Genomic DNA, 27995 nt, shown 5'->3' with positions numbered 1-27995 from the left:
CTTCTTAGCGCCCCCTGCTGCTCACTTCGGGAATAACATCTTGGTCGTGCGGTGCATTTTTTAAAGCACGCTGACGGCGCAAAACGGATCTGTACACCCCCTGCTGAGCACACACGACCCGGAAAACCAGATCCCGTGTCATGCATGAGAGAAATGTCGGTGAAATGAAATCTTCTGCATGTCGCACAGTGTCTGGTAAGCCTCTGCGCCCTGCGGCGTCACTCTCCACGCTCGCACAGTGTTTTTAAAGCTGGCTGCTTCCTCCACTGATCCCCGATAGCGAGAGGTGTATGTCACCTAAGATGGTGAGTCCGGTGCAGGGCAGATCTCTGTGTTGTGTCTGCTCTCTGCTGCACGCCTTTAAGGTGGGAGGTCCCTGTTCTGCAAATGTTCCATGACGTGCAGATGGGGGGTTTGCAAGGGGTTCTCACGTCCCTGCATTTCCCCCTCTTTCAGCAGGCTATCCCCAGCCCACCTGACAGCTGATCCCCCAAACAACAACAACACCAATAACACAACAGGGGGATGTGAGGATGTAAATCATGTGAGGACAGATGTGCACAAGACGGAGAATACTAAAGAGATTCTACTCTTTACTGGAAAATGGCGATTTAAAGGGGCAAACCACCATTTTTAAAAAGACTTAGCGGACATGTTGAGTCAATGTTTAAGATTACAACTGAGTTATCTTTAAATGTAAGAATTAAAGCTCTAACATATGTGGGCAGAACTCAATCATAGACTAAATCAATAGCTTACTGTTATGAGTTGTATATAATAACTATGGAAGAGGATTACTGAAAAAAGAAAATTAAGGTCCAATATATATTTTTTATGTTTTTGTTCTGAGAAAAAAGTCTGAATTCTGAGATTAAATTCCGTAGAAAATCGACCGCAGCAATGCACAGGAATGTGGCCTGGAACCGAGAGTGACTAGACTTTAGAACCTTCATATTGGGACACTTTGGTCACAATTAACTCAGCTATAGTGCAAACACACACGCTTGTTGTAAAATGTAAAAGCTTTGGTTGTGCTTTACAAAGTGGTGGGCAATCAAGTTGGTTGTCACCAGATTATGCCACATTGCACTTGGTTGCACCAGTGCTGCTTCCTGCCGGTACCCACTGTTTGTGTTTGCTGGTTTTAATGTGTAAGTCTGCAATGTATGCAAAATGCTGAATATTTGTTGCAGAGTACTTTTTGAAAGAAGCTGTAACTCTCCTGGAGCTCTCTGGAAGATGCTGACTTTCTCATGGCATGCATATGTTAGCTAGCCTACCTGACCCATAAACCTGACCTCATGCAGCAGCTCCTGTTAGGACTAGGCTAACTAAGCAACAGCTACTGAGATTGATTGACACATGTACTGACTTGTGGTGCATTTGGAGATGGTTTTCTTTTGGTTAAAACAGTAACAGATATACATAGACAGATCAAGCTAGGTGCATTGTTTTGGGTTTTCCAACTTGTTAAAACATGAGACAGCTATTGTTCCAAATAGGGATATATTAGGGTTTTATAGATATTTGTTGGGACTCGGGACATGGAGCTTGAACATGGGACCGACATATGATGACCTTATGTTTACGTGCAAAGAGGACCGAAGGCTGGTGGTGCTTGCTCTGCTAGTGTAATCCACACTCAGTAAACCAAATAGACATTGCTATCACAAACTGTGTGATCACGTTCGGCCATGTTGGCTGTATTCTGAGTGTTTTCTAACCTTTAGACTAGTCGGATAGTAAAAATTGTAATTTTCCTTTTAACGACTAGGAAGTAAATTGCTATGGACCATCCCTAATTACAATAGTAAGTGATCAGTGTTATATTTAGAGTCATTTTTTGACATTTTCTTGAAGCCGTTGTACCATGTAAGACATTTTGTTAAGCACCTTACATTCAGCATCTATTTTTCATTTCTATAACCACTGCCTTCACCGAAACGAATGCAGCATTTTGGATGATAGACCAAGACTACATCTCCTTTCTCTTCAAGGACTATTTTTATGTGAGTTTACACCAGAAGAAGCTTTATTTTTACGTCCTCCATCTCAATAAGTATAACCTGTAACACTGCATGATGAGATATTGATGCACTGTGTGGCTGAAGCCTGTTTTCTCCTCTCATTTCTGCAGGCTTGTTGCTGTAATCTGCTGTGGTAATTATATATGTAGACAGGAAGCTGCAAACTGCTACAGACGTTGGCATGGTTTCCATGGAAACACACAATCATGTCAGATTATTTTCAGGTACTGCTGCGATAATGGCGTAAGTACAGCTGCTCCGAGAGGCTGATTTAAAGAGACGGATAAATGAAACGATGGTCCGGGAGGTGAAGCAGGTGAAGTTTTTGAATAAATTCTTTTTGGAATGAATGATTGATGCGAGCGAGAGGTGGACTTCGGTTTTATTTACAGTGTTTCATTGGTGTTTGTATCAGCTGTTTGTTCAACCTGTAGTGTTCCCCTGTAAGTGATATCTCAGTCAGCCATATGACAGCCACTACAGCCTGCAGGGAGGAAAACCTCATTCCTTCCATTCATAAACACCACCCCCCTCCCCCTCCATCATCCCAACCCCTCCCCTCCCTCTCTCTCTCTTTGTGTGTGTGTTGTCCCCTCTGTCCCCCCCTTCCCCTCCCATCTGTTTAACCGCTAATATCATTAGAGGCCCGCTAGTAGACGAGTGCATGTGTGGCATTCAATCACATGCAAATTTGTGGCAGATTTGAGCCGGTCAGCGGTGTAGCTTTAGATAGTGGAAATGCCAAGCAGTGTGGAACATCCTGGGGGACAGACCATTATATTTATAGAGATGGGCGACTTGACCTTCACTGCACATAGAGTATCAGCCATTTTAGTGCCGCTCCTCTAGATACTGAATACAGCATAATGGATCTCAGCTACAGTGCAGTTAGTTAGCTTCAACTTCATCTTCGGCTTGTTAGAGGCAATATCTAATAATAGCTCTCTGCAATTCCATACTGTGGAGGGACTCTGTCGATCCACAGTCTCTGCATTCACTGCTTTTTGGCTCACAGGGAGGGGAAGTTTTCTATGAAATTACAGTTTTGCTGCACAAGAAACACAGGCATGCCATTTTGGTAGGATTCAGAATTCTACAGCAAAGTTAAACTGAAGTTGTTGCATAAGTTTGAAGCCTTTGTTCTGCTGTGTAAGCTTCATGTTAAGACCTCTGTTAAATATGCCTCAGCTGTAGCCCAAAGCCAAGGACTCCTATTCATAGAGGCACCCAGTTGTTCTCACCCAATGGCACAGAGGGAAACTGAGGAGGATGGTCAAAGCGGGTGAGATATTTATAGTTGTGTAAATTATATTGTGTTGAAAGGCCAGAGTTTCACATAAATCACTGAGGTGGGTGATCATAAATACACTGAGATCATGGAGGGAAACCCCAGTTTACTGGAGTGCAAAAACACAAGAGCAGCATCCAAATCAAATTATCAAACAGATGGCTTTTGGCAGATATTCAGCAATCACTGTGGATTTAAAAATGGCAGAGAAATGTCATCTTTTTTCACCTGGTGCCGGTCCAGCAGAAATCAGACTATAGGTGGTTTAATTTGTTGCCCTAATTAAAGCTGCGTCTAACAACTATTTTTCAGAATAAACTAGGTATTGATTATTCAAACATATGAGTATTTGGATAACACATTGCGCAATTATTTAATGGTGCTTATTTATAATCATTGACTAACAACATGCCTTTAGATATCTGAACTCAAGGCTCATCTTTGTTTTGGCTTTGAACATAAATTGTTCATGTAAGTTGGATGAGTTTAATGTTTAGTGTGTCCTTTATAGTAATGTTGTTAGAGTTTGTTCAACTGTTTAGTGGTAGGAGAAGAGGAAGAAAAACTTCTAGGACACGATGGCCAGCAGTCGCTACCATTTTGCTAAGTTTTCTTTGCCTGTCGCTTCCCTGTCACTGTTTTGCGAGCGCAACGCTCAGCAGTGACAGTACGGTTGCGAGATGACCCGGCAACTAAGCGCTGGAAAACAACTCAATTTTAAATATGTGTGATGACAAAATAATTGACTATAAAATTCTAATTTGTCATCAATTTTTGCTGACAACTACACCTTTTTACAGCTTTAGCCTTATCAGTAGTTTATCTAAGATTGTTTTGAACGTAGTCAAACCCGAGTCAGGTACCTGTGTATTGGCACATAGACTTCACTTAGTAGTAGTATAACAAACTGGCTGTTGGTGGCGAAATTTACATGAAAAATCTCATTATTCAAGCATTCTTTATTCAGTTACTCAAATGACAATACACACTGGCCATAGTTTTTTCCAGTCTCTGTTAGCATTGCAAGTTAATGGCTACTATAGTGTTATAAACTGCAATTCATCAAGAATCCACTTGAGGCTGGCTGCAGAAACACAGGAAACCACATACACCCCAATTCAAAAAAGACGATCTTTACAGCATTAATAAACATGTTTACAGCCTGGTTCAAAAAACGGCTTGGCTCTACGTAGCTAATTTCGCTATCGGCACACATTGAATTGGATTTTTTTTCTAACGCGACGGTTCAAAAGAGAAAGAAACGTACTTTATTGATCCCCAGGGGGGAAATTAAATTTTTTCACTCATGCTATTTTGGACATGCTACACATACAGTTTTTTTTCATACAAATGCACACACATGCAGTGAACATGCTTAGGGAGAAATGTCAGAGTGAGGATACTGCCGTCAACCAGAGCAGTTGGGGGTTCGGTGCCTTGCCCAAGGGCACTTCGGCAGTGCCCAGGCAAGTGAACCAGCACCTCTCCAGCCACCAGTCCACTTGCCAAAGTTCGTCCATACTGGGACTCGAAACGGCGACCCTTTGGTTCCCAAGCCAAGTCCCTATGGACTGAACTACTGCCGCCCCCAATAAGATATTGTGTTCAAGATATTAAGATTACAAGTTTTTGCCTGAATAAGGACATGACTGACTTGACTCCCGGTCGGGAACACATAGCTGTTGGCTAGGAGGCTCAAACTCCGCCTCTTTATGTCACACTATGCCTGGTTGAGTTCCGCATTTCCAATATGGCTGCTGCCACCGACTGGCTTTGAAACAGCGCTCAGGAACAGATGGGTGACATCATGGATACTACGTCCATTATATATACAGTCTATGCACCCCCTCAAAAAAAATCCTGCTATTATCATTTATCTCCACAGATGGCGCCAAAGAGAAGACAAATGTAATAAGATCATTACTTTACAGAACAACATTATAAAAAAAAAACGCACATTGAATTATAGAAAATGATTTGAAATTGCAGTATTCAACTATTGTCTGGGCTGGATCAGTACATTTGTAGGTAATTCAACACATCTTTGTGGAGTAGTATTTGCCTAACACAACCGTAAAGACAGATTGTCCTGACATAACCTTCCTTGGTTTAACCCATGTGACTTGTTTTGGCAATGAAAGCAAATGTTTGCACACTTGAGGTCAGTATAGATATTTGCTGAATCAATATTTGCTAATGAATGAATCATCTCTGCTTGAGCAACTGTTATGCCACATTGTAGCATTTATAAGATGCAAATGCTTGTGTTCACAGTGAGTGGTCGTCAGAACTTAAACAGTCAGGACTGTAAACAGTAACTGCTCAACACAGTGTTAACATATGTATTAGTCTGTAGCATTGAAATGTAAAAGAGTACTTCTTCATGGTATCTGATGCATTGGTCCAGGTTGCATTTCCTTTGAACTAAATTGATACTTGCTACATTCAGAAATGTTAGTCTCAATTTTAAATGATGACAAATCATGAATTGTGGAGCATTTGAAGTTAACACAATAATATAACAATACAAAATAATATAATACAGTCTGTGGCTTGGAGAATAATAAACAGCATCATCACAATATGAAGTTTTTGGTAAATAGCGTAGACTCAGAAGTTGTTGCATTAACGTAGAGTCTGAAAAAGCACCATGTCATACTGAACTCATACATCTGATTCAGAGGATGAGATTTGCAGCTGCACATAATCTGCTGTATTGTCCTACTTTTTGCTGTGTTAATGACACCCTCATCACGACTCTCTCCATTCACAAAGCAAATCCTGTCGTGATGGGAAGAACTGGCTCAGAGCCGGCTGTGGGTGTCTCAGGATTCAGAGAACATGTCTAATTTTTGCAGCATCCTCGCAGCCAGCCACATGAAGTCTTTTCATTGAGTTCCTCTCACTATACAAACTGAATAGGATCACTCTGTAGGAAATGTATATTCAGGGCTGCAGCACCATGTGATTAGTGCCTTTCAGAGAGCTTGTCACTTTTGCCTGTACCTTCTGCTCTGCATACCCCGTACAAATGATTGTATATAGATTATAATCTGAATGAATACATGTACCTGCATGATTTCATCCAAGATGTCTCATTTAAGACTGGAATAGAGAGTTAAACTTGGGGATGAATGAGCTCTGGCTGTCTAGAAAGGTGATGTTCAGCTCTTTGCATCATGATATCTGACTCCCCCACTTTGTGTGTAGAGTGAGGCAGCTGCTGCTGTGTGAGAGAGAGAGAGTGAGAGGAAAAGCGTCCTTAAACGTGGGCTGTTGTGTAATCCCTCCCAGGGCCCCTTTGCTATTTTTGTGCCTGGGTCCGCACGTCACGGTTGGGTATTTTCTCTGGTGACTAGCTCGCATCAATAGATCTTCTAATGTACACCCAGTCAGCCAGCAGCTTCATGACTGATGGGACTTTACCTTGCTAATTTATTTCATTATTGTTACCCGGGCATGAGGAGAATGGAGAAATGGACTATGCAGTATGAGGAATGTCACATGTGACTGTCGATATGGGACAAGGGACTATTCAAATGTCAGGTTTGTATGAGGATTATGTTTGATATCTGAATGTCAGCTGCTGTATGAGTCGAGGCTTTCTTCCCATCAGACCGTGTGCTTTATGTCATTCTGATCACAGTCAGGGCTGACGGTTGATACTGCATGCTATGTGCTATGTTGCTCCAAGAGAACCACAGAGGGTTTTACCATCCAGCTTCTCTGAAGCCGGTCATCTCTTTATGATATTTATGGATTTGTTGTCAGCGTGAGGTTTCATGTCTGTTCCCTTTCATGGCCAACTTTGCCTCTAATGATGTAATGCAGTGGCATAATGATGCTCTCCATATTCAGCAAGTGTTTGGTCATTGTCCCCTTTTCTGTATGAAGAGCAGTATAGGATGTGCCCCAGGAATGTCTGTTGATTAAATACATCTATCCATTAAGTCATTTCTCCATCCATGCGATCATACTGTACCACCGTCAGCCCACTGTCATCCTGAAAAACACCTACTGCCACCCACCTGCCTCCTGTTGTTGCACGTCATTGCTGCTGTGTCATATATTTTGGTAAAGGTTAGTGCTTGTTGCCATGAGCGAGATAAATTTGCGGGGAAAGATCTGCAAGTACAGGCTTCATACAGAAAAGTCTGAATATGTTGAGGGACTTGTCAGTGAGCCTCTGAATATGTCGGCTCTGTTCCCTCGCTATCGTGCTTAGTTCAAAGGTATGCATTGTTTCTGAGGGTCTTATCTTGCTGTCACTCTGCACCCATATTCCCCCTTCCCTTCTCTTGTAGCTTACAGAGGATGGAAACTAAGCAATGAGGTCAGACCGACCTTGAAAGGGAGCTCCCTTTCAGGCCTCTGAATTTTGTTACCCCCAGGCACCCCACTTAGTTTACCTCAGTAAACCTCCTCGTTGAAACATGGAACGTTCCAATCCGAGGCAGCCCTCACCATCCTTCATATGCTCTCATATTTTTTCTCTATCCGGCTCTGGAAGAAGCCATCAAATCTGTTTGAAAGCAGAGCTACAGAAGCATGAACAGCCAAAAGAGGCAATGGGCATCTGCGAAAAAAAAAGAGAAAGACAAATTGAAAAGAAAATGTGATATATTATCCTTACAGCTGCTTTCAAGCATCTCTTGGCATCTCGAGAGTCACCTTGGATTTGTATCCTCTGGTTTATGCCTGAGGAGTGTGCGGTGTGCTAACAAAGAGAGGGAGCGAGAGAAAGAGAGTGAGAGTCGGAGGATGTCCTAATTAAGGGGAACTCAGAGGGTTTGAACCAGATAATCTTACATAACCTCGTTAGGGAGGACACAGCATTTGATACTGAGAAGATGGAAATGACGTGCCCTCAGAGATCCATCCCCATGGTATGAGGCGAAAGTGTAGCGGCAAAAGCAATTCACTTTAACCACAGGGATGATGATGATGATGAGTCGGGAATGTTTATGCACAGGGCAGTATGTAGTCCCCGGCAGCTCGGAGTGGAGTTGATGACACTTGTAACACAGACGAGTTTAAAGGGTTTGATCCCGAAAGAACAAGGCACCCGATCATGTAGAGTACCATCCTGGCTTAGTTTAGGACTTCAGCAAAGCATTTCACTATTTTTATGTAGACACTGCATCAAGAGGGGTGCAGGTGGACTCCTCACACTTCATCACACATGATTTGACTGTCTCATCTGTGTGTAGTGGGGTGCATCAATTTGAAAAACTAACATTTATCAACACTTTTTAAAATTGAATTCCCCATCTTCTGCAGAGATCCAAGTATTTTATTTTGGTCACTGATTCTTGCCATATAAACTTCTATTACTATTGAGGTACCCCACCATGTTGACAGAAACCATACAGAGGAAAGTTATGAGACAAAGACCCGGGTGGTTCATTGTTTATATTTTCCAACTAAGCATACAATACATACAGATTTTCAAAATACATCTTTATTTTGAAAAACTATAGGTATTGTATGCTTGGCTGTAAATTGTTCTGGCTACTTATTCCTCAGGGTATGGAATAAACCTACACAACCATTCCTTCATATGGTAACACATATTGGCACTTAAAGAATAAGTGACATCTCACATTTACAAATGTGAAAAAATGTTTTGTTTTTAAGCAGATGGTGCTTTGGCCAAGAACTGGATGTCTATTAGACCCCTATTTAGCTCACACATGCCCTAATAACATTAACAAGTTCATTTATGGCACACATATTCTAAAAGTATGTGCCTTAAATACCTACACAAGTCTATGCACCCTAACAGGGCTTCAGCAAGTTTAGGTCATCTGCCAGGATTGACGAGAGGTTTTCAGAGACGGCAACAGAGAAAATATTTCCATTCCTGCTGTAATTGAGCTCATTATGACTTTTATACTCCAGTTTTACTAGGAAGGCTTTTGGGAAACAGTCTTGAATAACGCATTCTCTCAAAGAGGGAATCAGATTCAACTGCTGATTTGATTGTTAAGGGGAAACTTTCTTTTCAGACTCATCTTGATTGTTCTTTTTTCACACATCCTTATTTCATTTGTCTAATTGCCATCTCTGTCTTATTTCTTTCAGATGACCCTTCCCAGGAATCATTCACACATATGTTAATATCACTACAGTTACATAACAGACGGTGTCCTTGAAAATTGATCCCAAAGAAAGTGACATTGAATTCATGGAGTCACTTGAAGCCACTGCAGGGGTGAAAAGCTCTGTTGAGGGTCAGGACAGAAATGTTGCACAGAAGAAATGCACCTCAGAGGCAGCACAGACTAAAAGGAGTCCATCAGTGGAATCAGAAGGCACGGGGTGGCACCAACAACTGCAAGAAGACCAGAGCAGAGACACAAGTGGTTTCATAGAAATGTCTGACTCAGGGAAATCCCTGCAGTTAGAAGATCAGCACTCCCAAATCCAGTCCACAATCCATCCAGACCATGAGGGGTCTACATATCCGGGACAGTCCACAAAACAGTTTCCTAGTGGCAGACAGAAAGCTCTATGTCAGCTAGGTTCTGCACAGTCACCAGGACCTGCATCTCACATGAAGTCCACCAGTTCACCTGAAGTCCAACAACAGTGCTCCCATTCAGGGATGGATCAGCTGTCGGAGACTGTGAGCAAGGTGGAACAGAAGCCACAAAAGCCCGGGAAGTATGTTTGTGATTACTGTGGAAGGGCGTGTGCCAAACCCAGTGTGCTCAAGAAACATATACGCTCGCACACCGGGGAACGGCCCTATCCATGTGTCCCCTGTGGGTTTTCCTTCAAAACCAAGAGCAATTTATATAAACACAGAAAGTCCCATGCTCACTCGGTAAAAGCTGGAACAGTGCCACTCTCAGAACTTGGTTCTTATAATGCCAATACAGACCAGGGGTCTTTTGAAGGGGAAGGAGAGTTATTCTCTGATGCTGAGCAAAGCACGGACACGGACGAGGACACTCTTAATGACCCGCTGCTGCTGCTGGACTCTCCAGTGGAGGGATCAGATAACACTGCTGTAAAAGTACTAAATCTCATTGCTCAGAAAAAGGGAGCCACGTCGATGTCAGCTCAGGATGGTTCATCCCAGACCCCAGAAATCAATGCACCTCCTGCCGCTTCCGAGGCTAGCCGTGCAATTCAATCTTGCACCATCAAACAGAGGCTCGCACTTCGGCTGTCTGAAAAAAGAAGCAGCGACTCGGAGCACAATCTGTCCCTACCGAGTCAGTCTAGCAAGGGCAGCACGGACTCTGGCTACTTCTCGCGCTCTGAGAGTACCGAGCACCAGACTGGTCCCCCCAACACCAACGCAAAGACCTATCAAGAAATTATGTTTGGGAAGTGTTACAGACCAAGCCCTAAACAGACAGCAGCCTTTGTGGCTTGTAGCACAGACTCAAGTGAGTATACCACAAAACGTGCTGAGAAAGGCGTGTCCCGTGTGTTCACTCAAGAAAAAGACACTGTTGAGTCAATCAAAATAAACACAAAGTCATTCACGAGGGAAGAGCTAAAAGAACCCCAGTTAGATGCTGGCTCTGATGTGGGGCTTCTGATCAGAAGCAACTCCATGCCAGCAGCCTCAGCAGTTTGTCTGACCATGCCTCAAGCCCTTAGAGGCAGCCACTCGTTTGATGAGAGAACAAGTACTGGAGGCAATAGGAGACTAAGGCGGCAAGCTGCTTTCGAACACTCTGCACATGAAGGCCACACAGACACTGACAGCCATGGAAAGATGGGCGAGAGTGGCAATGCACCTCATGGATTGGAAATGGAAAGTTACCCCTCTATGGCAACTAATATGAGCCATCAGAGACATGCAATGGAACTGGCAACAAGGAAGCGTCGAAAGGAGAAGAGGGAAGAAGAAGAATTGGCAGGTCAATATGAAGTTCATCACGAGTGTGAAGAGATGTTTGATTTAAGCAAGGACTATGATTCAAAACAACCTGCAGCTGGGATTACGGCTTTAGGAAAAGGACGCTCTTCAAGTATGCTAACACAGGTGGACAGGTGTGACATGGACATATCAGTAAGCCTTGAGATGTCTGGACGAAAAACTTTAGGGAATGTCATTTCTGTTATCCAGCACACAAACTCAATAAACAGGCCTCTCTCTGAACAGACAGAATCGTACAAGTATCAAGGGCAGAGACAGGAAAGTATTTCTTCATTTCAAGCTATGGAGGCAAGTGAATCATATGAGTTGGAAAGGACTGATAGCAGCCTCAGGCAATCGTTTCAAATAGGCCCTAAACTTGTGCGACAGCCCAACATACAAGTCCCAGAAATTAGGGTCACAGTAGAGCCTGACAGTCCAGAAAAAGCTCCAGAGGTGCAGGTGAAGGAGCCAGAGAAGCACGTGGAGGAGTTTCAGTGGCCTCAAAGGAGTGAAACTTTAGCACAATTCCCTCCAGAAAAGCTCCCTCCAAAGAAAAAAAGGCTTCGCTTAGCTGATATTGAGCACTCCTCTGGTGAATCTAGTTTTGAGTCTGCCTGCACCAGTCTCTCTCGCAGCCCTAGCCAAGACAGCAACTTGTCTTATAGCTCCACCTTCTCCTTTGACAGGGAGGAGAGCTTGAAGTCAGTCTCTCCAGCCAGGCAAGATGAATTTGGCAAACCGTTAGAGCTCTTAGCTGTGCCAGGGAGTGGGCACTCCCTCTCTGTGCTTAACCAGCGTCAACAACATGAAATGAGACGCTCCTCCTCAGAGCAGGCGCCGTGTAACTTGCGCAAGGAGTTCCCAGAGGTACGCAGCATATCATTTGACTATGGCAGTCTTTCTCCAACATCCAAAGTTAGACACGTGGACATCAGTGTTGGCCACTCGGCTGTGAGGGAGAGAAGGAGGGGAAACTTGGTGCGACAGGAGTCATTGAATATGGACACTGAGGTAACACAAGTCCCGTCACAAGTGTTTCCGCAGCACTTCTGTAGCACGTCTCCCCCATTCACAGCAGTTGCTGTCCTGCCACAGACTTTGCCAATATTCTCCACCGGGAACACATTTCCCCAGCTGTCTCATCCGAGCCTCTTAGTTCCTGTGAGAATACAGACCCATGTGCCATCCTTTGGCAGTATCACCTACACTTCAGTATCTCAGATAATTGACAATCAGTATGAAGGCGTTTGCTCCCTTACATCCACCCCTCAGAATCAAACTGCCCGTTTGTCTGGAAATTTAGATTCTCATACAAGACCATCTTCCATGCAAAACCTCACTGTCGAAGCCCTTGATCTGTCATCAGCTAAACTCAAGACAGGCATCCCTCTTTCTCTGACCTCAAGAACTATCTCAACCACTAACGCCTCCAGTGGTGGCGCTAACAAACGGATGCTGTCCCCTGCTAGCAGCCTGGACCTTTTCATAGAGGTCAAGCAGCAAAAACGTGTGAAAGAGGAAAGAATGTTTGGCCAAATTGTAGAGGAGCTGAGTGCTGTCGAATTGGGAAAATGTAATTTGAGCGAAGAGAGGGGGCAAAGGTCAGAGAAGCAGGGTGCATCAACACCTCATGCTCAGGATGACTCACATAGGAGTAAATTTATCACACTTCAGCAGAAAGTAACAGAGCCAACTGACCACGGACTTGAGTCAACTATGGAAAGTAGCTCCTTGGAAACCGGCTCACCATCCTACATGATGTCAGCCAGTGAAGTGAAAGAGGTTGGCATGGAGAAACAAGTGCAGATGGATACGATGGCACAGCTGGTTACCAGTCCAGATATCCTGATCTCAGACACTGAGCATTCAAGACTGTTATCTCAGTTTCCAAGCCTTCGCACGACGACAGGTGTGAGCTGGTGTTATCTCAACTACACCAAGCCGAGCTGCTCTCACACCAACGCCCCTTTCTTCTCTGTGTACGCCACCTGGTGTGTGAGTTCCCACAACCCCAACCCTCTGGAACTGACTACCAATGCTGCTCTGGCTCTGCTGCGGTCCAAACAGAGGGGAGAAAAGGTTATATACACAGTGGCTGCCATGTCTCAGGCTGGAACGGGGAAACTGGTTTCATCCCTCATCCTGTGGAGGCAGACCATGGAACAGGTGAAAAAAACTATCCCATCTTCACAGTGTTTCTAGAACCATGTTGTGCATAAAAAACAGTCTCATTTCAAATATGAGGCATAAATTAATAGGTCTTTCTAATATTAACTCAACCTATAAGGAATTAAATGAATAAGCTAAATACTTCAGCTGCAGTGGGCAGTTTTCCCCCTTGGTAGGTAGGCCCAAATGTTAGCTGCAGGTAACAGTATGGAAAGTGCTTTATTGAAGGACCCTTTTACCTTGAATGTAGAACACTGCGCTCTAAAAATCTTTTGGCAGAAGATTCAGCTCCTGTTGGCAAGAAATCCTTTTTCTGCTACTTGATGTTTTAAGCATTTATTCATCAGTTGCTCAGTTACCATGAACAAATACTGTCTTGGAAGTAGAAATACTCAATACCAAATACTAAAATGCATTCAAAATAAAAAATCCTGCGTCTTGGCAAAAGCACTGCTTCATTGAATTTGATTTAGGCTGATAAATGTGACACATAATGACATAAACTCATGGTTAGTGTAGCTCTCCAATAATAGAAACATTATAATCAACACATTAATTAGTTACCTGTACTGGGTTTCCTCCAGCATCAGCAGCTGCAGTTTAATTCCTGTTTGCAAAACATGCTGTCTACAACCATGTGTGACTTACGCTGCTGGAAGCATCACATTACGTTGTCATTGCAGTGTCCACTTAAAAGGGATGTTAACAAAATGTTTATTCGTCTGATTCAGCTGCAGAGGAAACCAGAGCCCAAAGAGGTGGACATCACCTACGGGAAGAAGGTGAAAGACACCAGCAGCAGAGTGAAAACTACCAAGGAGGAGTGGAAAGAGAGGGAGGCGTCCACAACCCAAACAGTGCCAACACGCATTAAGATCTTCGAGGGAGGGTCAGTCAAGATATTAATTATCATAACACTTGCCATTTCAGCTGACAGCAAATACAGCTAGGCTGTCAGTCCTTATACTATGTTTAAGTCTGTGCTCCTTTATCTATTCAGGATTGTTTAAAGCACAGCCTGTCTTCAATGGAACTTTATACATTTTTCAGGTTCAAGTCCAATGAAGACTATGTGTACGTCAGAGGTCGAGGTCGGGGCAAATACATTTGTGAAGAGTGTGGCATTCGCTGTAAAAAACCAAGCATGCTGAAAAAACACATCAGGACGCACACAGACGTGAGGCCATACATCTGCAGGGTGTGCAACTTTGCTTTTAAAACTAAAGGTAAGGATCCTCACACTTACACATTTTCAGGTTTCTTTTTAACGTAATTGCAGTTTGTGATTTTTTAGAAGTTTTTACCCACAAAGAAATAGCAGCAAAGCTCCTGGGACTTAAAAAAAAATTGCACACTAATTCCTTTACAAGAACAAACATAACTTAGTATTTGTTCTATCCTTTCACAGGAAACCTGACAAAACATATGAAGTCAAAGGCACACATGAAGAAATGTCTTGAACTTGGAGTATCAGTGACATTAGATGACACAGAGATCCAAGAACATGGTAAGATACTGACTTGACATTCTTGCAGATGAATGAATCACAGCGGATCAAATCTAAACTTTTGTTTATCTTTTGTAGTTGATGACAACCAACAAGAATCCAAGACGGAGGTGGTGGTCCCAACCAAACACCAGTTCTCAGATGCAGAAGACTCTGACGGCATGGATGAAGAAGCTGATGACATTGATGAAGAGGACGATGAGGATGATGATTATGAGGGTGACTCCACTCCAAAGTTGCGCTCAAGAAGCACAAGTCCTCAGCCATGTGGAGTCACTTCTCTGTCAGTCACAGCTACTGCTGCTATCCACGGCTGTTCCCTCACCTCTCTTCCTGATCCTGATCTCCGGCAACAGTCCTCTAGTATGCGGACAGGTCCTATGCTGGCAACAGATCAGAGAGAGAAGTCCATGGATGAAGATTCTCTGGCTCTGCTGTCTCCAGACCATGCCAGCTTTCTATTCGACCCTTATTCTTCTTGTCTGCTCTCTCCTGGTTGGGAGTCCCCCATCAGGGAGCCCTCCCCTTCACGTCTGCGTTACCCGTCCCCGAGGAGAGAAATCTCCCCACGTGGCCGCTCCTCTCCTCGATGGGATACCTCCTCCTTAAGGCCGGGTTCGCCTAGCTTGACAGCCATTCAGCACCTCTCCCCGGCCTCAATTGAACGTCCCATGTCTCCTGGAACAGAGCTTGCTGGAAAGTCGTCAGTCAGAGGCCGGCAAAGAGTTGTGCTGAGGGCAGTTTCTCCACGCAGAGGCTCGCACCAACACAGAGGCAGCAGTGATAAAACCAGACACCAGACAAAGATGGAAATGGCTCAACACCAAGTGGCCCTTGAAATGGAAATGGTATGTATTTGGGATGTGTGTTTTGTTGACCAAACATTTAAATGTCTTCACGGTCACTAGTTGGCACCAGGATTACTAGTTGATTAAACAAGTTATTTATAGTTTATTATTCAAGGCCTGAAATGTTGGCGATATGTTGTGTGTGAGGGACTGACTACAACCTAATTGGTGGAATGTGATCTCCATGTGCTCTCTAAAGTTTTCTACAAAAGAAATGATGTATTTCTCACATTTCTACATTTTTGCCTACTGTAATTTATTTTCACATGAGAAATCATCTTGGCAATATTGAAACTTCTGCTGACGCTGCCAATATGTCGTTTCAGGATCAAAGGAGCAGCTTGGCTTCTACTCTGCCTGGTGCTGCCAGTTCTCATCACCAGAACATCCTCAGCCACCTCCCACTTCACTCCCAGCAGCAGGCCCAAAGTTTGCTCCCCATCGCTCCTGTCGGAGGGCTCCAGATGTTACACTCCCCACCTTCATCCACCACTGATGTCACCCCTTCCTTGGTGCCAAGACCCCAGAGCAATGAAGGCCAGCGTTGCAGCAGCATGGAGGGATCTGTTCATGGGCTTGAGACGGGAGGAGAGGACATCAGAGGCCAGGACCAGCTGGCTGCTCAGGAGAAAACCCTCGACCTCAGTGTCGGGGACAGCGGACAGGAGGAGAATGTCCAGACCTGCTTGAAAGCCATTGCCTCATTGAAAATTACCACCGAAGACCCTCACTGAAGCCTCTTTTTTGTGTCTTCTTGATTTGACACAGGAACAGACGCCCCTTTGCAACAACTGCAATCTTGTTGCCCTCTGCCCTTTAGGCATATAACTCCATCTTTATCCCATTAGAGGCAATATAATAACACTTCCTCTGGTCTTGAACACACTCCAGACAGCTCATTTTAAATCTGAGCGGACACCAAACCTTCACAGTGAAGAGGAAAACTGTCTGATGTGCTCTTCTCTTCAGAGATTCTTTGAAATTATTGGATGAGCAGTGGGATGTCTTGGGAAGATGAAAATCATTATTGGGTGCAGGTGCAATATGGAAAGATATTATGCTAATATGCCTTTGTTTGACAAAGTAGTTTGCGTACAATTGCACATAAATTATATTTATGGATTCTGTACAAATGTCCTTAACATATACTCCTTCTTAGATGCATACAAACAGTGTATTTTACTGTATGTGTACTTTGAAAATAGACTGTTGTTTAATGTAATCATATCAAGATGTGATACAGTAGTGCAGTAAATGAAGACTATTTATAAGAGGAAAAGTATGTGTACTATGAAACAGTCTGACCAAATTTTAAGTAGACGCTTCTTGTGCAGTTTGGTGCTTCTAATCAAGCAGCAAGGGTTTGTGCCTTTATTTTGCTTTTCATCCATTGTTATCCGAGGGTTGCTGTTGAATAAGGAAAATGTCGAGGTACTCTTTATTCAGACATGTCTGCGCCGTCAGAGCATTCTCTCAAAGGAAAGCTTCTTTTTTTCGGTCAGGTCTTCTGACAGACGGTTGCAGCTTGATTTATGTGAAACAATCTTAAATAACGTTTCTTTTGTTGCATTTCTCTTAATGTTGTGGTTTTTATCTTGGTAAAAATGCATGGGATTTGCTATTGCACAAAAATAGAGGAAGTTATTATGTAATTATGAATACTGTAAGATGTATTTATATATTAGAACGTGAGCACTTATTGATACTGGTAAATATTTGACTACTATTTATATGGTATATCTGTACTTATGCAGCAGTGATGCAGTTATGCAGTGAGCCACGCTGGCATTGCTTTTGATCTCATGTACTTGCTTTTATTGAACAGCTTTTATTTCTTTCTTATACGGATGACCATAAGCATTTTATGAGTTTTGACGATGCACTTTCATCCTTTCATCTTTGATGTTTAACTGACTCGGTCAGAGAACACAGGGGAGTAAAACATGTTACGTTCTCTTGTGATTTTGAAACATTCCAGTCGTTCTGTCACGTTTCCCATGTTGTGAAACATGTTGCACACAATTTTAAGGGGCTATGATGATCAGTCAAAAGTGTGTTTTCTTGCATTTCAAGTGTAACTGGATAAATCAATATCACTTACTATTAGTAACACTAAAGTAATGATGTTATAACAGCGTGAGTTGTTTGACTATAACTGTGCTTCAACTCAAAATGTAAGTAATCGTTCACCAAATGCATTACTTCTTCTCTGTAAATATACGTGTATTTTTATTATTTAAACTATTTTTGCAGTGTTGAATTCTGAAAACTTTTTAATGCAGATTGTTTATATCTCTCTAAGAGGTAAAATGTCTGCAGTTGACGTAATGGAGGTGTAATGAGGGCGAAAATAGCACAGTGTTGATCCCTAACACCGTGTGTCTCATCTTCTAAAAAAAAAAGTGTATTCACATCACATCTTCAAGTGGTTACGTTACCAGTTTGGGAAATAGATTTTGAAATCTGAAAACACTTTGTTCACTCATGTTTACATAAAAAATTCAAAGGTGCACTGCTTTAATTTGTTTCCCTCTCTGAAGATGTATGTAGCTTTGATTTCACGGTTATGTGATTTTATTTGTTGTGATAAAGATGCAGAGTGCTCATGAAATGTGAAGGGAAAGTGAAGCCTTTTTGCTTTTGCATACAGTATGTATTCAGAATGTGTTTGTGTTTTGTTTTTATTGTGTATTCATATTAAGTGAACTGCATTGTGCCTCTCATATCTATGAAATTCCCTGTAAAACACACGGAGGACAAATCATTTTACCTCTCAGCTAAAAATCTTTGAGGAGAAAAAACCCTCTGTAGCCAATCTGTTGTTTCGCTTTTTGCATCAAAACTGGCAAGTCAAGACGGAGTGCCTCTTTTATGCTATGGGGACTTTATTGTTTGGTGCTCTACTTTTTCAGATTAAATTCAAAATTGTTTTAAAAGAATCTACTTCGGACCCAAAGGGTGTGTGTTGCAGCTTATTTCATGTTTTTAACATTGTTGTTCAAAATGGCTTGCATACCTTCATGGTTGTTCAAATTAGAGCACACAAGGAAGGGTTTTCAGAAGAAATCATTCACTTTTTATCTTGAGGGGGAGTTTGGGAAAAAAATATTTCCAGAGTGAAAAACTGCAGAGACTCCGACCAGTGACATCCTCTGGTGAAAAATTATTACTGCAGTCATAACGTGAAACAAGAAAAAATAAATGAATGCTTCCAAAAATAGCTCTCACCTTGTGGATAATATTCATCCATTTTCAGGTTGCATCAAATTCAGCAAACCACCACTGTGTATCAGCAGCACTACAGTGAATACTGCATGTGTGAGGCATGTATTAAGCTAGGGAATGACTCTGATCTTAGAGTGCATTATCTTCTTTGAGCAAGGAAGGAGGTCTGTTCTAATTCTGGCCAATCAGAGAGACAGTTAATTTTTTTCTCTGCTGCTCAGTGACTGGGCCTGTCAGGCTCATTTGTTAGAATAATTATATGGCTGTTAACAGCATCCCAGCTTAAAATAAAATTGGTGCTGCATTGGTTTAAAGCAGCAGAGGCATTGCGTAAAATGGCTGCTGGAGATCTGAACAAAACAAAAAACACATCTGAATGATGAAACGTGATCGTACTCCTGCAAACAGCAACTTTGTGTTGCACTGAGGTCAATTCTTGTTTAGACTACAACCAGGGGACTATGATTTAGTAAGTGAGGTGTCCTGAACAGAGACAGACACATACAGTATCTCTGTCCTCCCTCTCTCTGCTGAGGGTGAGCCGTGCTCCTCTGGTTTATTTTGAGGCGCTCTTATCACAGCTGTTGTATCTGTGGTGGCAGCCTGTCCAAGCCCCTCGACACTCTTCCTTTTCCCTCTCCGGCCCTTGGTCCTGGTAAGACCCTGTTTGCTCACTATCCTGCCTCTTTGTGAGATTTACTTTCATACTGCATAGAAATAACCTAACACTCTGTGGTTAAGATGATTTTCAAACTGCTTCTTGTTCTTAAAAGTTAAAGTACTAACAACTGTTTGAACCTCATGGCTTTCTGTAGGAGAAGTTCAACCTTCGAGACATGCTTGTGTCACTTCTGAACCTACGAGATACGTTTTGTTTTGAAATTGGACGTATTCTTTTTAATTGATTGATGTGCCTGTGCACTACCACTCTGTAAATATCAATGCTTTTACTTCTGTCATGAATTTTTAGTTGAATTTCCATTTGGATCTCGGCCTCCTTTGGAAATATTGAATATAGTGGGGGTCACTTATGTAACACTGATATTTTAATAGTTGTAAATGCAGCTTTTGTATGCACAACCGCTGACATTGACATCAATAAGAGTGGATTAGAAATAAATAAATAACTTGCCCATATAAAGAAGTTCCTAAAATAGCCTGTGGGCTCTGGAACAGGTGCCATGTGCTCTGCTTGTGAAAGCACAGGCAGTGTGAAGGCTGCACTAATTTTATGCACGTAAACAGGCTCTGGCTTTGTGCCTGTACAACACAAGAAGGACAGGCTCTAAGGCACCATGTTACTGAATGCTGTTCACTGTCGTAAAATAGTCACCTTTCCTATCACCGACATTGACCAGGGTTGAATCACTTTCTTGTAAAAAGAAAAATATCCCAACACATCCCTTGATTGCACAACATGTTGTCAAGACCAGGAAACACTGTAGGTCTGCAGATGCCACAGTAATTTCAAAAAGTCACAACTGGCTGCTTCAGTATAGAATAAACAGCTGTTTTAAGAGCTGTTCTCAAAGACACCATGGAAGTATCTGCTTCATGCTCACGGTAAATTGTATCATCTGTTAGTCTCGTGGTTGTGATTGATCCTCACTGGTTGGACAAAAAAAAAAAAAAGGCAGACCAGAATATAAAAAACATCCTCAAATAAAATCCCACAGCATTACCAAATCTTCAAATGCTGAAACTGTGGAACATTTTTCATATCTTGGCCAGACAATGACAAAAAAAAAAACCTACATAATGGTGAATTTGAAACCTTTCAACTAATATAATAATTGACAGATTGCTGCATCCCTAGTCTTAAAAAAGGCTACTATTAGCTAATATGTGAGGCTGGCACACCTATTTGTTGAGCATGTTGTCTAAGTAGGGAAAGAGGAGTTTTTAATTATTACATTATAATGGAGTCACTTAATCTACCTGCTTCAGTTTCATGTTCTTTGTATTGTTTGCATTGGCTAACTGTCACACTGTTGCAGGCTAGGTAGAAAGACCAATCATTACTTTGATCTGTGACAATCTTTCTATGAAAGGTGACAATTTGTGGTGAACTTATTCAAGCAAATCCACTTGAATTATTAGATCTGTTCTACATTCAGCTGTGCAGATTTAATAATCTCTACCTTCAGCTGTGCAGATTTAATAATTCTAAACTGGCTGTCAAAAGCAGGAGTCACTTAACCATGACAGACAGGTAACCACTTTAAGATACAGTGTGTAGAAATGGCAAAAAGGAAGAAGAAGCTCCTGTGATGCATAATAATCATGATTCTCAAGTTTTTAATATCAAAATAATAATCACTGTAGCTGACAAAACTGCACTGCTAGCTGGAAGTCTGTCGTGTCTCCCTGTTGCATCCGGAGCAATCATCCACTCTTGAGCCGTTGGATATTGTAAAAACAAAAACAACTTTATTCTGTTGTTCCTTTAGTGTCACAAAACCAAAAATTCAACAGATGATGCTTGATTCCATTCTAATAAACAATATACCAGACAGACACAGTAAAACAACTTACAATTTCTCAACTATACTAACTCTAAATAAATCTATAAACAGTCATTAATAACCTGTAACATTACTTTGTCTCATACAATCACTAGAAAATATTTCATGCACAACCACTCTCTTCTTCTTCTTCTTCTATCTTTGAACACACTAAATACATGAAAGCGTGTGTTACTATTTTGTCTGTTCTGTGCTGCTGTAGAAACATGGTTGTGCAAGTGTGCAAATATAAAATTCTTATGAATATTATATTCCATTTCTACCAAGTTTGTTATAAATAACCTTAAATATTAGACACTATCTTTAAAGTGATAAACACTGGTTGGTAAGTAGAGCAAAGTGACTGTTGTTGTGGATGTCTGTCCTTGTAAGCATGCTTATTGTCTTTAAAAAAAAATACTGATATTAGAAACAGGTCAGGTTTTATCACGAGGGACTAATTTTAGGACAAAATGCCATGATGAGAAGAACACCAGCTTCATTACAGAGACCAAATGTTTCCCTCCCAGTCCTAGCTCAGAATAATGGAGACTCGTCAGGAGAGCATCCCTGCACCCGTGGGTCCTGAGGCGTCGCCAGCCGAGGGTCACCACATTGACCTGACAGAAGACCTGGCCCAGCAGCTGGAGGACATCATTAGCACCTACCAGGATGCCGAGATTCCCGCTGAGCCAGAGGACACCGAGGAGGTCACAGCCGTCAAAGAGTCAGACAGCCGCAAGGACCAGAAACTGGAGAAGAAGATGCTCAAAAATCTAGGTGTTTGTTTTTTTTTTTACCCTAAAAATGTCTCATTGATTATAGCTGGAGTGGGTTTTATTCAGCTCAGTCAGCAGCAGTCCAAGTAGTACTGAAACTGATAGGTGTGTACGCAGAGATGAAATGCGTGTAAGTGCATCCATCTGCAACAGACAAGCAGGTAAAATACCGATTCCACATACAGTGATGGACTTCTCGTAATCCCAGAGACGTAGCCTTAATATTATTTCATGATTATAAATAATTCTACATATTGTTTGTACATCTCTGTGAGTTAATCTGAGTCTCTTCCTGCTCTGGGGTTATTATGTGAAATAATTTAAGCTTAAACCTGACTGACATGAAGTTATCTGCGGCTGTTCAGGGAAAGAAGCCATGCTGCTGATGCAAAGCTTGAACAAGCTCAACACTCCAGAGCAGAAACTGGAAGCCATCATCAAGAAGCACGCTGAGCTGGTGAGTGAATGAATACAAAAAACAGAAAGGATAAAAAAATACAAGTGGTTTGAATCTCTCCCCTAATAGACACATGGTTGATTTTTCTGTGTGGTTTTTTTTCAGCTGGAGGAGCATCGGAGTGACCAGAAGCAGCTCAAGGTTCTGCAGAAGAAGTTGCTTCAAGTCATGAAGGAGAAGGATCAGCTGCAGAGCGAGCACAGCCGGGCCGTGCTGGCTCGCAGCAAGCTGGAGGGGCTCTGCCGGGAGCTGCAGAGGCACAACAAAACCTTAAAGGTACTTTGACTAATCCTCCACAATGCTGGTTTCTAATCAGGGCTCTTCAAATCACCATTTGTTGTTAGTTGTTTTTTTTTTGGTGTGGGCCGGCTGTTGTTGCCATATGTTGTACCCAACAGGAGGTGACATCAGCTGACATCAGAGATCAACCATTATGTCAGAGCTCAGGCTATGACCTCTTAAACCGCCACACCCACACGTCATGCTGAGAAGACATGTGTTGTTTAAAAGCAGATTTTATTTCTCGTACAAGTAGAGAGATCTCAAAGTCGAATAACGCCTATTACAGTGTTTATTGGGGAAAATTAGACAAAATAGTTAATCTACAACTTATTTTCACACGATCTAAGAGTGGTGTTCTTTGTTTTAGTATGAACAGTAAGACTGTTCGAATGGTTGATTTACAGCATGTGCTATTATTCAAAACTATTATTCACAGATTTCCTGAGACCCGTCAAACTGATCATTCTGTCTGCTACCTCATGAAAGCAAGCGAATATCAGCTGTCTTTGCAAGAGAAGATTGATTGATGTTTTAAAATAGTTGGCACTCATTTTACTTTTGATTTACTCAAAGGAACTTTTCCCACTCTTAGCCGTTTTAACAACTGAAACAGTCACATACCAAAAACTCAGCTCTATATTTTACTCCCACACAGAAATGAAATCCAATTTAAAAAGACATCAGCAGCAGAGACTTGGTGTAAATTTAAAGGGTTACTGGTACATGAAATTACATGGGGTAACAGCTTAACAGAAGGAAATGTCATCTACTTAACAGCATCAGCTGAATTGTGTTTTATATGTACAGAAACTTTCAGAAGAAATCCCACTTCTGATTATAGTTTCTCTTCTGAGAGAATTTCCTGTTTATCTTTGAGTCATGTGACAGAAATCAGATCATTTTCTACTATTTGATTGTCAGACAAAACAAGCAACATAAGGGAATCACATTTACTTTTGGAAGCTTTTGATCATTTCTACTCAAAACCATTAACCTAGAACATTTCAGTTGATAAACAGATATTTTAGAAGCATTTTTGCCTGTATTGATGGGACAGCTGAAGAGAGACAGGAAATGTGGGGATTAGAGAGTGGGGGGAAACATGCATCCGGGACACGAACCACTCACAGAATTAATTGAGATTTAGCTCCCATGTGTGCCTTTAAAAGCAGTGCAGACTTTAATATGAAACTAAATAGACAGCTTTATCATGTTTTATAGCCTTAAGTTGGCTTCTTATTGAAGTAGAGTTGAAGCAGTATGAAACAACTAAACACAAGAAGCAGGTACAATAACAGGGATTTTTAGAAAGAGAGATTTGGACTGTCAAACAATCTTTTAAATCATGGTTGATCACTGAGTTTCAATAGCTAATTGCTATTAATTGCATCTTCAATTGTGTGTTTAACATTTCATCCATCCATCCATCCCTCCATCCATTTTCTCCCGCTTATCTGGGGACATTTTCATATTTGAAATGATCATCCTCTGACATCAGTCTGATTAGCTGCACCTGTATGCTTAGCTCTTGGCTGGTAGCTCAAACTCAAAATACTTCAGTGATAGTTTAATCTGTTTGACACAAAGTGCATATTAGTTTTGAATTGTCAACTGAGGCTTCAGGGGGTATTTTAAAGGGAAATGTGCGATTCAAAAGATGAGTGGTGTTAATATTTTCCATTATAGCCGCAGAAGGAAGCAGGAAGACACTGCGGGAGCTTAAATACAGCATGCCAAAAGGGACAAAGTAGAGAGATTAATAATGTATTACGTTAATTTCAATTTACGCAAGAACATATACCGACCTAAGAGAGATGAAACTTAAAGATTTCCCTCCTTATAAAATCGCAGATAAAGCCCCTTTCTCTCCGTCACTGAAATTTTGAGCTTTGATCTGTAACATCCATCCCTGCTATACAGGAAGAGACCCTGCAGAGGTGCAGAGAAGACGACCTGAAGAGGAAAGAGATCACCACTCACTTCCAGGGGACACTGACTGACATTCAGACCCAAATCGAGGAACACAGCAGCCGAAACACCAAGCTGTGCCAGGAAAACAGCGCTCTGGCAGAGAAACTGAAGGGGCTCATTTCACAATACGACCAGCGAGAGGCGGTACTGATCCTACCAAATACATACATATATACACAAACATACACCACACACACCCAAGTCTAAAACTCGCTGACAATACCTGTAACATACTTATGTACAACCTCCCACATCTGGACTTCTCTGCCAGTCTCAAACACATGAATTATTTGCACATTTCACCCAGGTCTTACATTTATGAGCTGGTGTATTTCAGTTTTATGTGGCCAAAGCGCCCTTAGCGAGAAATGAAACAGCTTTCGGTGTGAAAACGTCTCATAAATTCACCTGATTGTCTTTCAGAACCTGGAAAAGGTCTTCAAACACAGAGACCTGAAAGAAAAGCTGCTGGATACCAAACTCACGCAGGCAAACATGATAATGAAGGAGGCCGAGGAGAGGCACAAGCTGGAGAAAGAGCTTGTATGTTCTTGTGTATCAGATTTATTGATTGATCCGAGCTCCACATATTTGCAGTTTGTATGCACTAATGCTAATTTTTGCTGAACATTTTAATATCTTGCAGATGCTGAAACAGGCTGTGGCGTATAAAACTCAAGTGAAGGCCTTTAGGGAGCAAGAAAATGATATGAGGGCTCAGGTACAGTAACGGGGCATCATGGACAACATTGTCTTAATTGTCTGTGTCCCTGGAGGCTCATGATATTCTTCCACCATTTCTCCTCAGCTTGATATGTACTCCAAGAAGTTTGATGAGATCCAGGGCACAGTATCAAAGAGTAACAGTGTCTACAGCGGCTTCAAACAGGATATGGACAAAGTAAGACTGAGTATTTGAAGACAGCTTCATGATTATGGTTGAATAACTTTGTTTATCTGCAAATGAAACATGATAAAAACAGGAAAATTTGAAACAAATCCCATGAGATTTACACTTAAACTGGCAAGTTGTATAATCCTAAACTGTACTGCAGCAGCTATTTTTAGAAGTGGCTTTGATTGTGCGTTGTGCAACTTGATTTTTGTGTGTGTTGTAGATGACCAAGAAGATGAAAAAGCTGGAAAAGGAGTGTCAGTCTTGGAAGACTCGCTTTGACGGCTGCAACAAGAGTCTTGTTGACATGGTGGCAGATGTGAGAAACATTGTTTTTCAGTCATTTATAGCACAAAACATGTATTTGACTTTCTTTTCACTGGAAGATTTCTCAATTTTTACTGATATTTTTCACAATACTTCACAGAAAGCAATTAAGGAAAAGGAGTTTGAGCTTGTCACGGTAAAGAACCAGAAGCTTGAGAATCTCTGCAGGGCTTTACAAGAGGAAAGGAAGAATCTTTATGAGAAAGTGCAGGAAGCTGGGAGTCAACCAGACAGCAACCCAACTGAACCAACAGAGAAAGAAGGCCCTGAGGTCCTGGAGACCCCTGAAGTCCCCAAAGAAGACCAGCCTGTCCAGAATACTGCAGCCCCTGCAGCTCCTGCAGCCCCTGCAGTTCCTGCAGCCCCTGCAGCTCCTGCAGCCCCTGCAGCCCCTGCAGCCCCTGCAGCTCCTGCAGCTCCTGAAGCCCCTGCAGCTCCTGCTCCTGCGGCCTCCACCAAGACACCAACAGTCGAAACTCCACTCACCAAGGAACTGGCTAAACTAAAATCCGAGCAGGCACGACTGAAGGATATCGCCAGTTCTTTCACCATCTCTCATGTTGTACCCACAGAAATAGCCGACAGCCAATCGAAAGGACTCTCTGAAGGCCCTGAGGAGCCAAAGGAGCACCACATAGAGAAGAGCAACGGCGATCTCCTCCAGAAGGCAGAGGATGGATTCCAAGAACAGAGAGATTTGGAAATGGAGTCAGTTGATTAATGCTTTCACTACTTTGAGAGAGAAAAATATTTCATGCGAGATTCGTAGCAATAAAAAGAAAAATGCTGGCTTTGAGTGTAGTGTCTGATCCTCATGTGTCAAGATTTAAGAGAAGCTTAATTCTAGTGCCTGCAAGAAGAACTTGCCAAAAACCACTTAACTGTTTTATGTCTTTTATAAGAGGGAAAGTTAAGAGTGTTTATACCCTTCCTAATTTACTGCGCACAGATAAAGTTGCTAACTGCAATATCCCTCTCTGTATTCTCTTATTGGTGAAGCTCTTTTGGCTTTTAATATTTTCCACAAAAGATCATTTTAGATGAATAATAATAATAATAATAATAATAATAATAATAATAATAATAATAATAATAATAATAATAATGCATTTTATTTATAGGCGCCTTTCTTGACACTCAAGGTCCCCTTACATCATTAAAACAAACCGATTTTAAATAACAAACAGTTATTAAAATACAATTTAAAAAGTTTTAAAATAATGGACAGTGGAGTTGTGGTCAGATGGAGTAAGCCAGTTTAAACAGATGGGTTTTGAGTTTGGATTTAAAATGTGGGAGTGAGTCAGTGTCATGGAGGTCAGGTGGGTGAGAGTTTCAGAGTTGGGGAGCAGAGCGGCTGAACTCTCAAACGAAGCATAGACTAGTCTAGAGCTCAACTGATTAACCACCAGAACAAATATTAATAACTCTATAAATGTGGTTGTTTTATTCACAGTCAAGGTAAAAGTTTGTAAAGCTAAATAGAGTCTTAACTTGAGAAATATTGTTCCCAAGGTGCATTTCAGCAAGAGACGTCCATCAAGTTTGATACAATTCAAATCCTAAAACATTTTTATTCACACCTGAAACTTCTTTTCCATATAGTCAACAGCAGAGGCTCATGGGTACTGTAGTATTTTGATAAATTACTAAGGCTGGAGCTTGTTGTATTAGTGTTTCCATCACAACAAAGCCAATGTCTTCCATGGCCTTTATCTATGCAGATCATTTGCAACTACTTGGCAAGTTTCTTTTTACCATACATCCAATGTGCACTTCAGTTTTCCTTTAAGGTTAGTTTATAATCCGTATACAGAGAGAATTATGCCATATG

General features: G+C 41.8%; 1 protein-coding gene across 6 annotated transcripts; it reads left to right on the top strand.

Annotated features, from left to right (window-relative positions):
- Positions 1 to 23: 23 nt before the first annotated feature.
- Positions 24 to 26946, top strand: LOC117805749 (beta-taxilin-like). 6 transcript variants are annotated; one of them, XM_034674288.1, is made up of 10 exons: positions 77 to 195; positions 21981 to 22230; positions 22595 to 22686; positions 22792 to 22962; positions 24889 to 25083; positions 25363 to 25482; positions 25586 to 25660; positions 25748 to 25840; positions 26058 to 26153; positions 26262 to 26946. In XM_034674288.1, exons 2-10 carry the CDS (start codon positions 21996 to 21998, stop codon positions 26880 to 26882), a joined length of 1698 nt encoding a protein of 565 aa, XP_034530179.1. In that variant the 5' UTR covers positions 77 to 195; positions 21981 to 21995; the 3' UTR covers positions 26883 to 26946. The 6 variants fall into 6 exon arrangements, with proteins under 6 accessions (XP_034530176.1, XP_034530179.1, XP_034530180.1 ...); XM_034674289.1 differs by having other exon boundaries at positions 77 to 305; XM_034674286.1 differs by lacking the exons at positions 21981 to 22230; positions 22595 to 22686; positions 22792 to 22962; ... (4 more) ...; positions 26058 to 26153; positions 26262 to 26946 and adding exons at positions 457 to 544; positions 9400 to 13363; positions 14098 to 14255; ... (2 more) ...; positions 14952 to 15721; positions 16048 to 18664 and having other exon boundaries at positions 77 to 305.
- The last annotated feature ends 1049 nt before the right edge of the window (positions 26947 to 27995 follow it).

The sequence above is a fragment of the Notolabrus celidotus genome, chromosome 22 (genome assembly GCF_009762535.1).
Source record: "Notolabrus celidotus isolate fNotCel1 chromosome 22, fNotCel1.pri, whole genome shotgun sequence".
Taxonomy (NCBI): Eukaryota; Metazoa; Chordata; class Actinopteri; order Labriformes; family Labridae; genus Notolabrus; species Notolabrus celidotus.
This window is presented reverse-complemented; position numbering and strand designations above follow the sequence as displayed.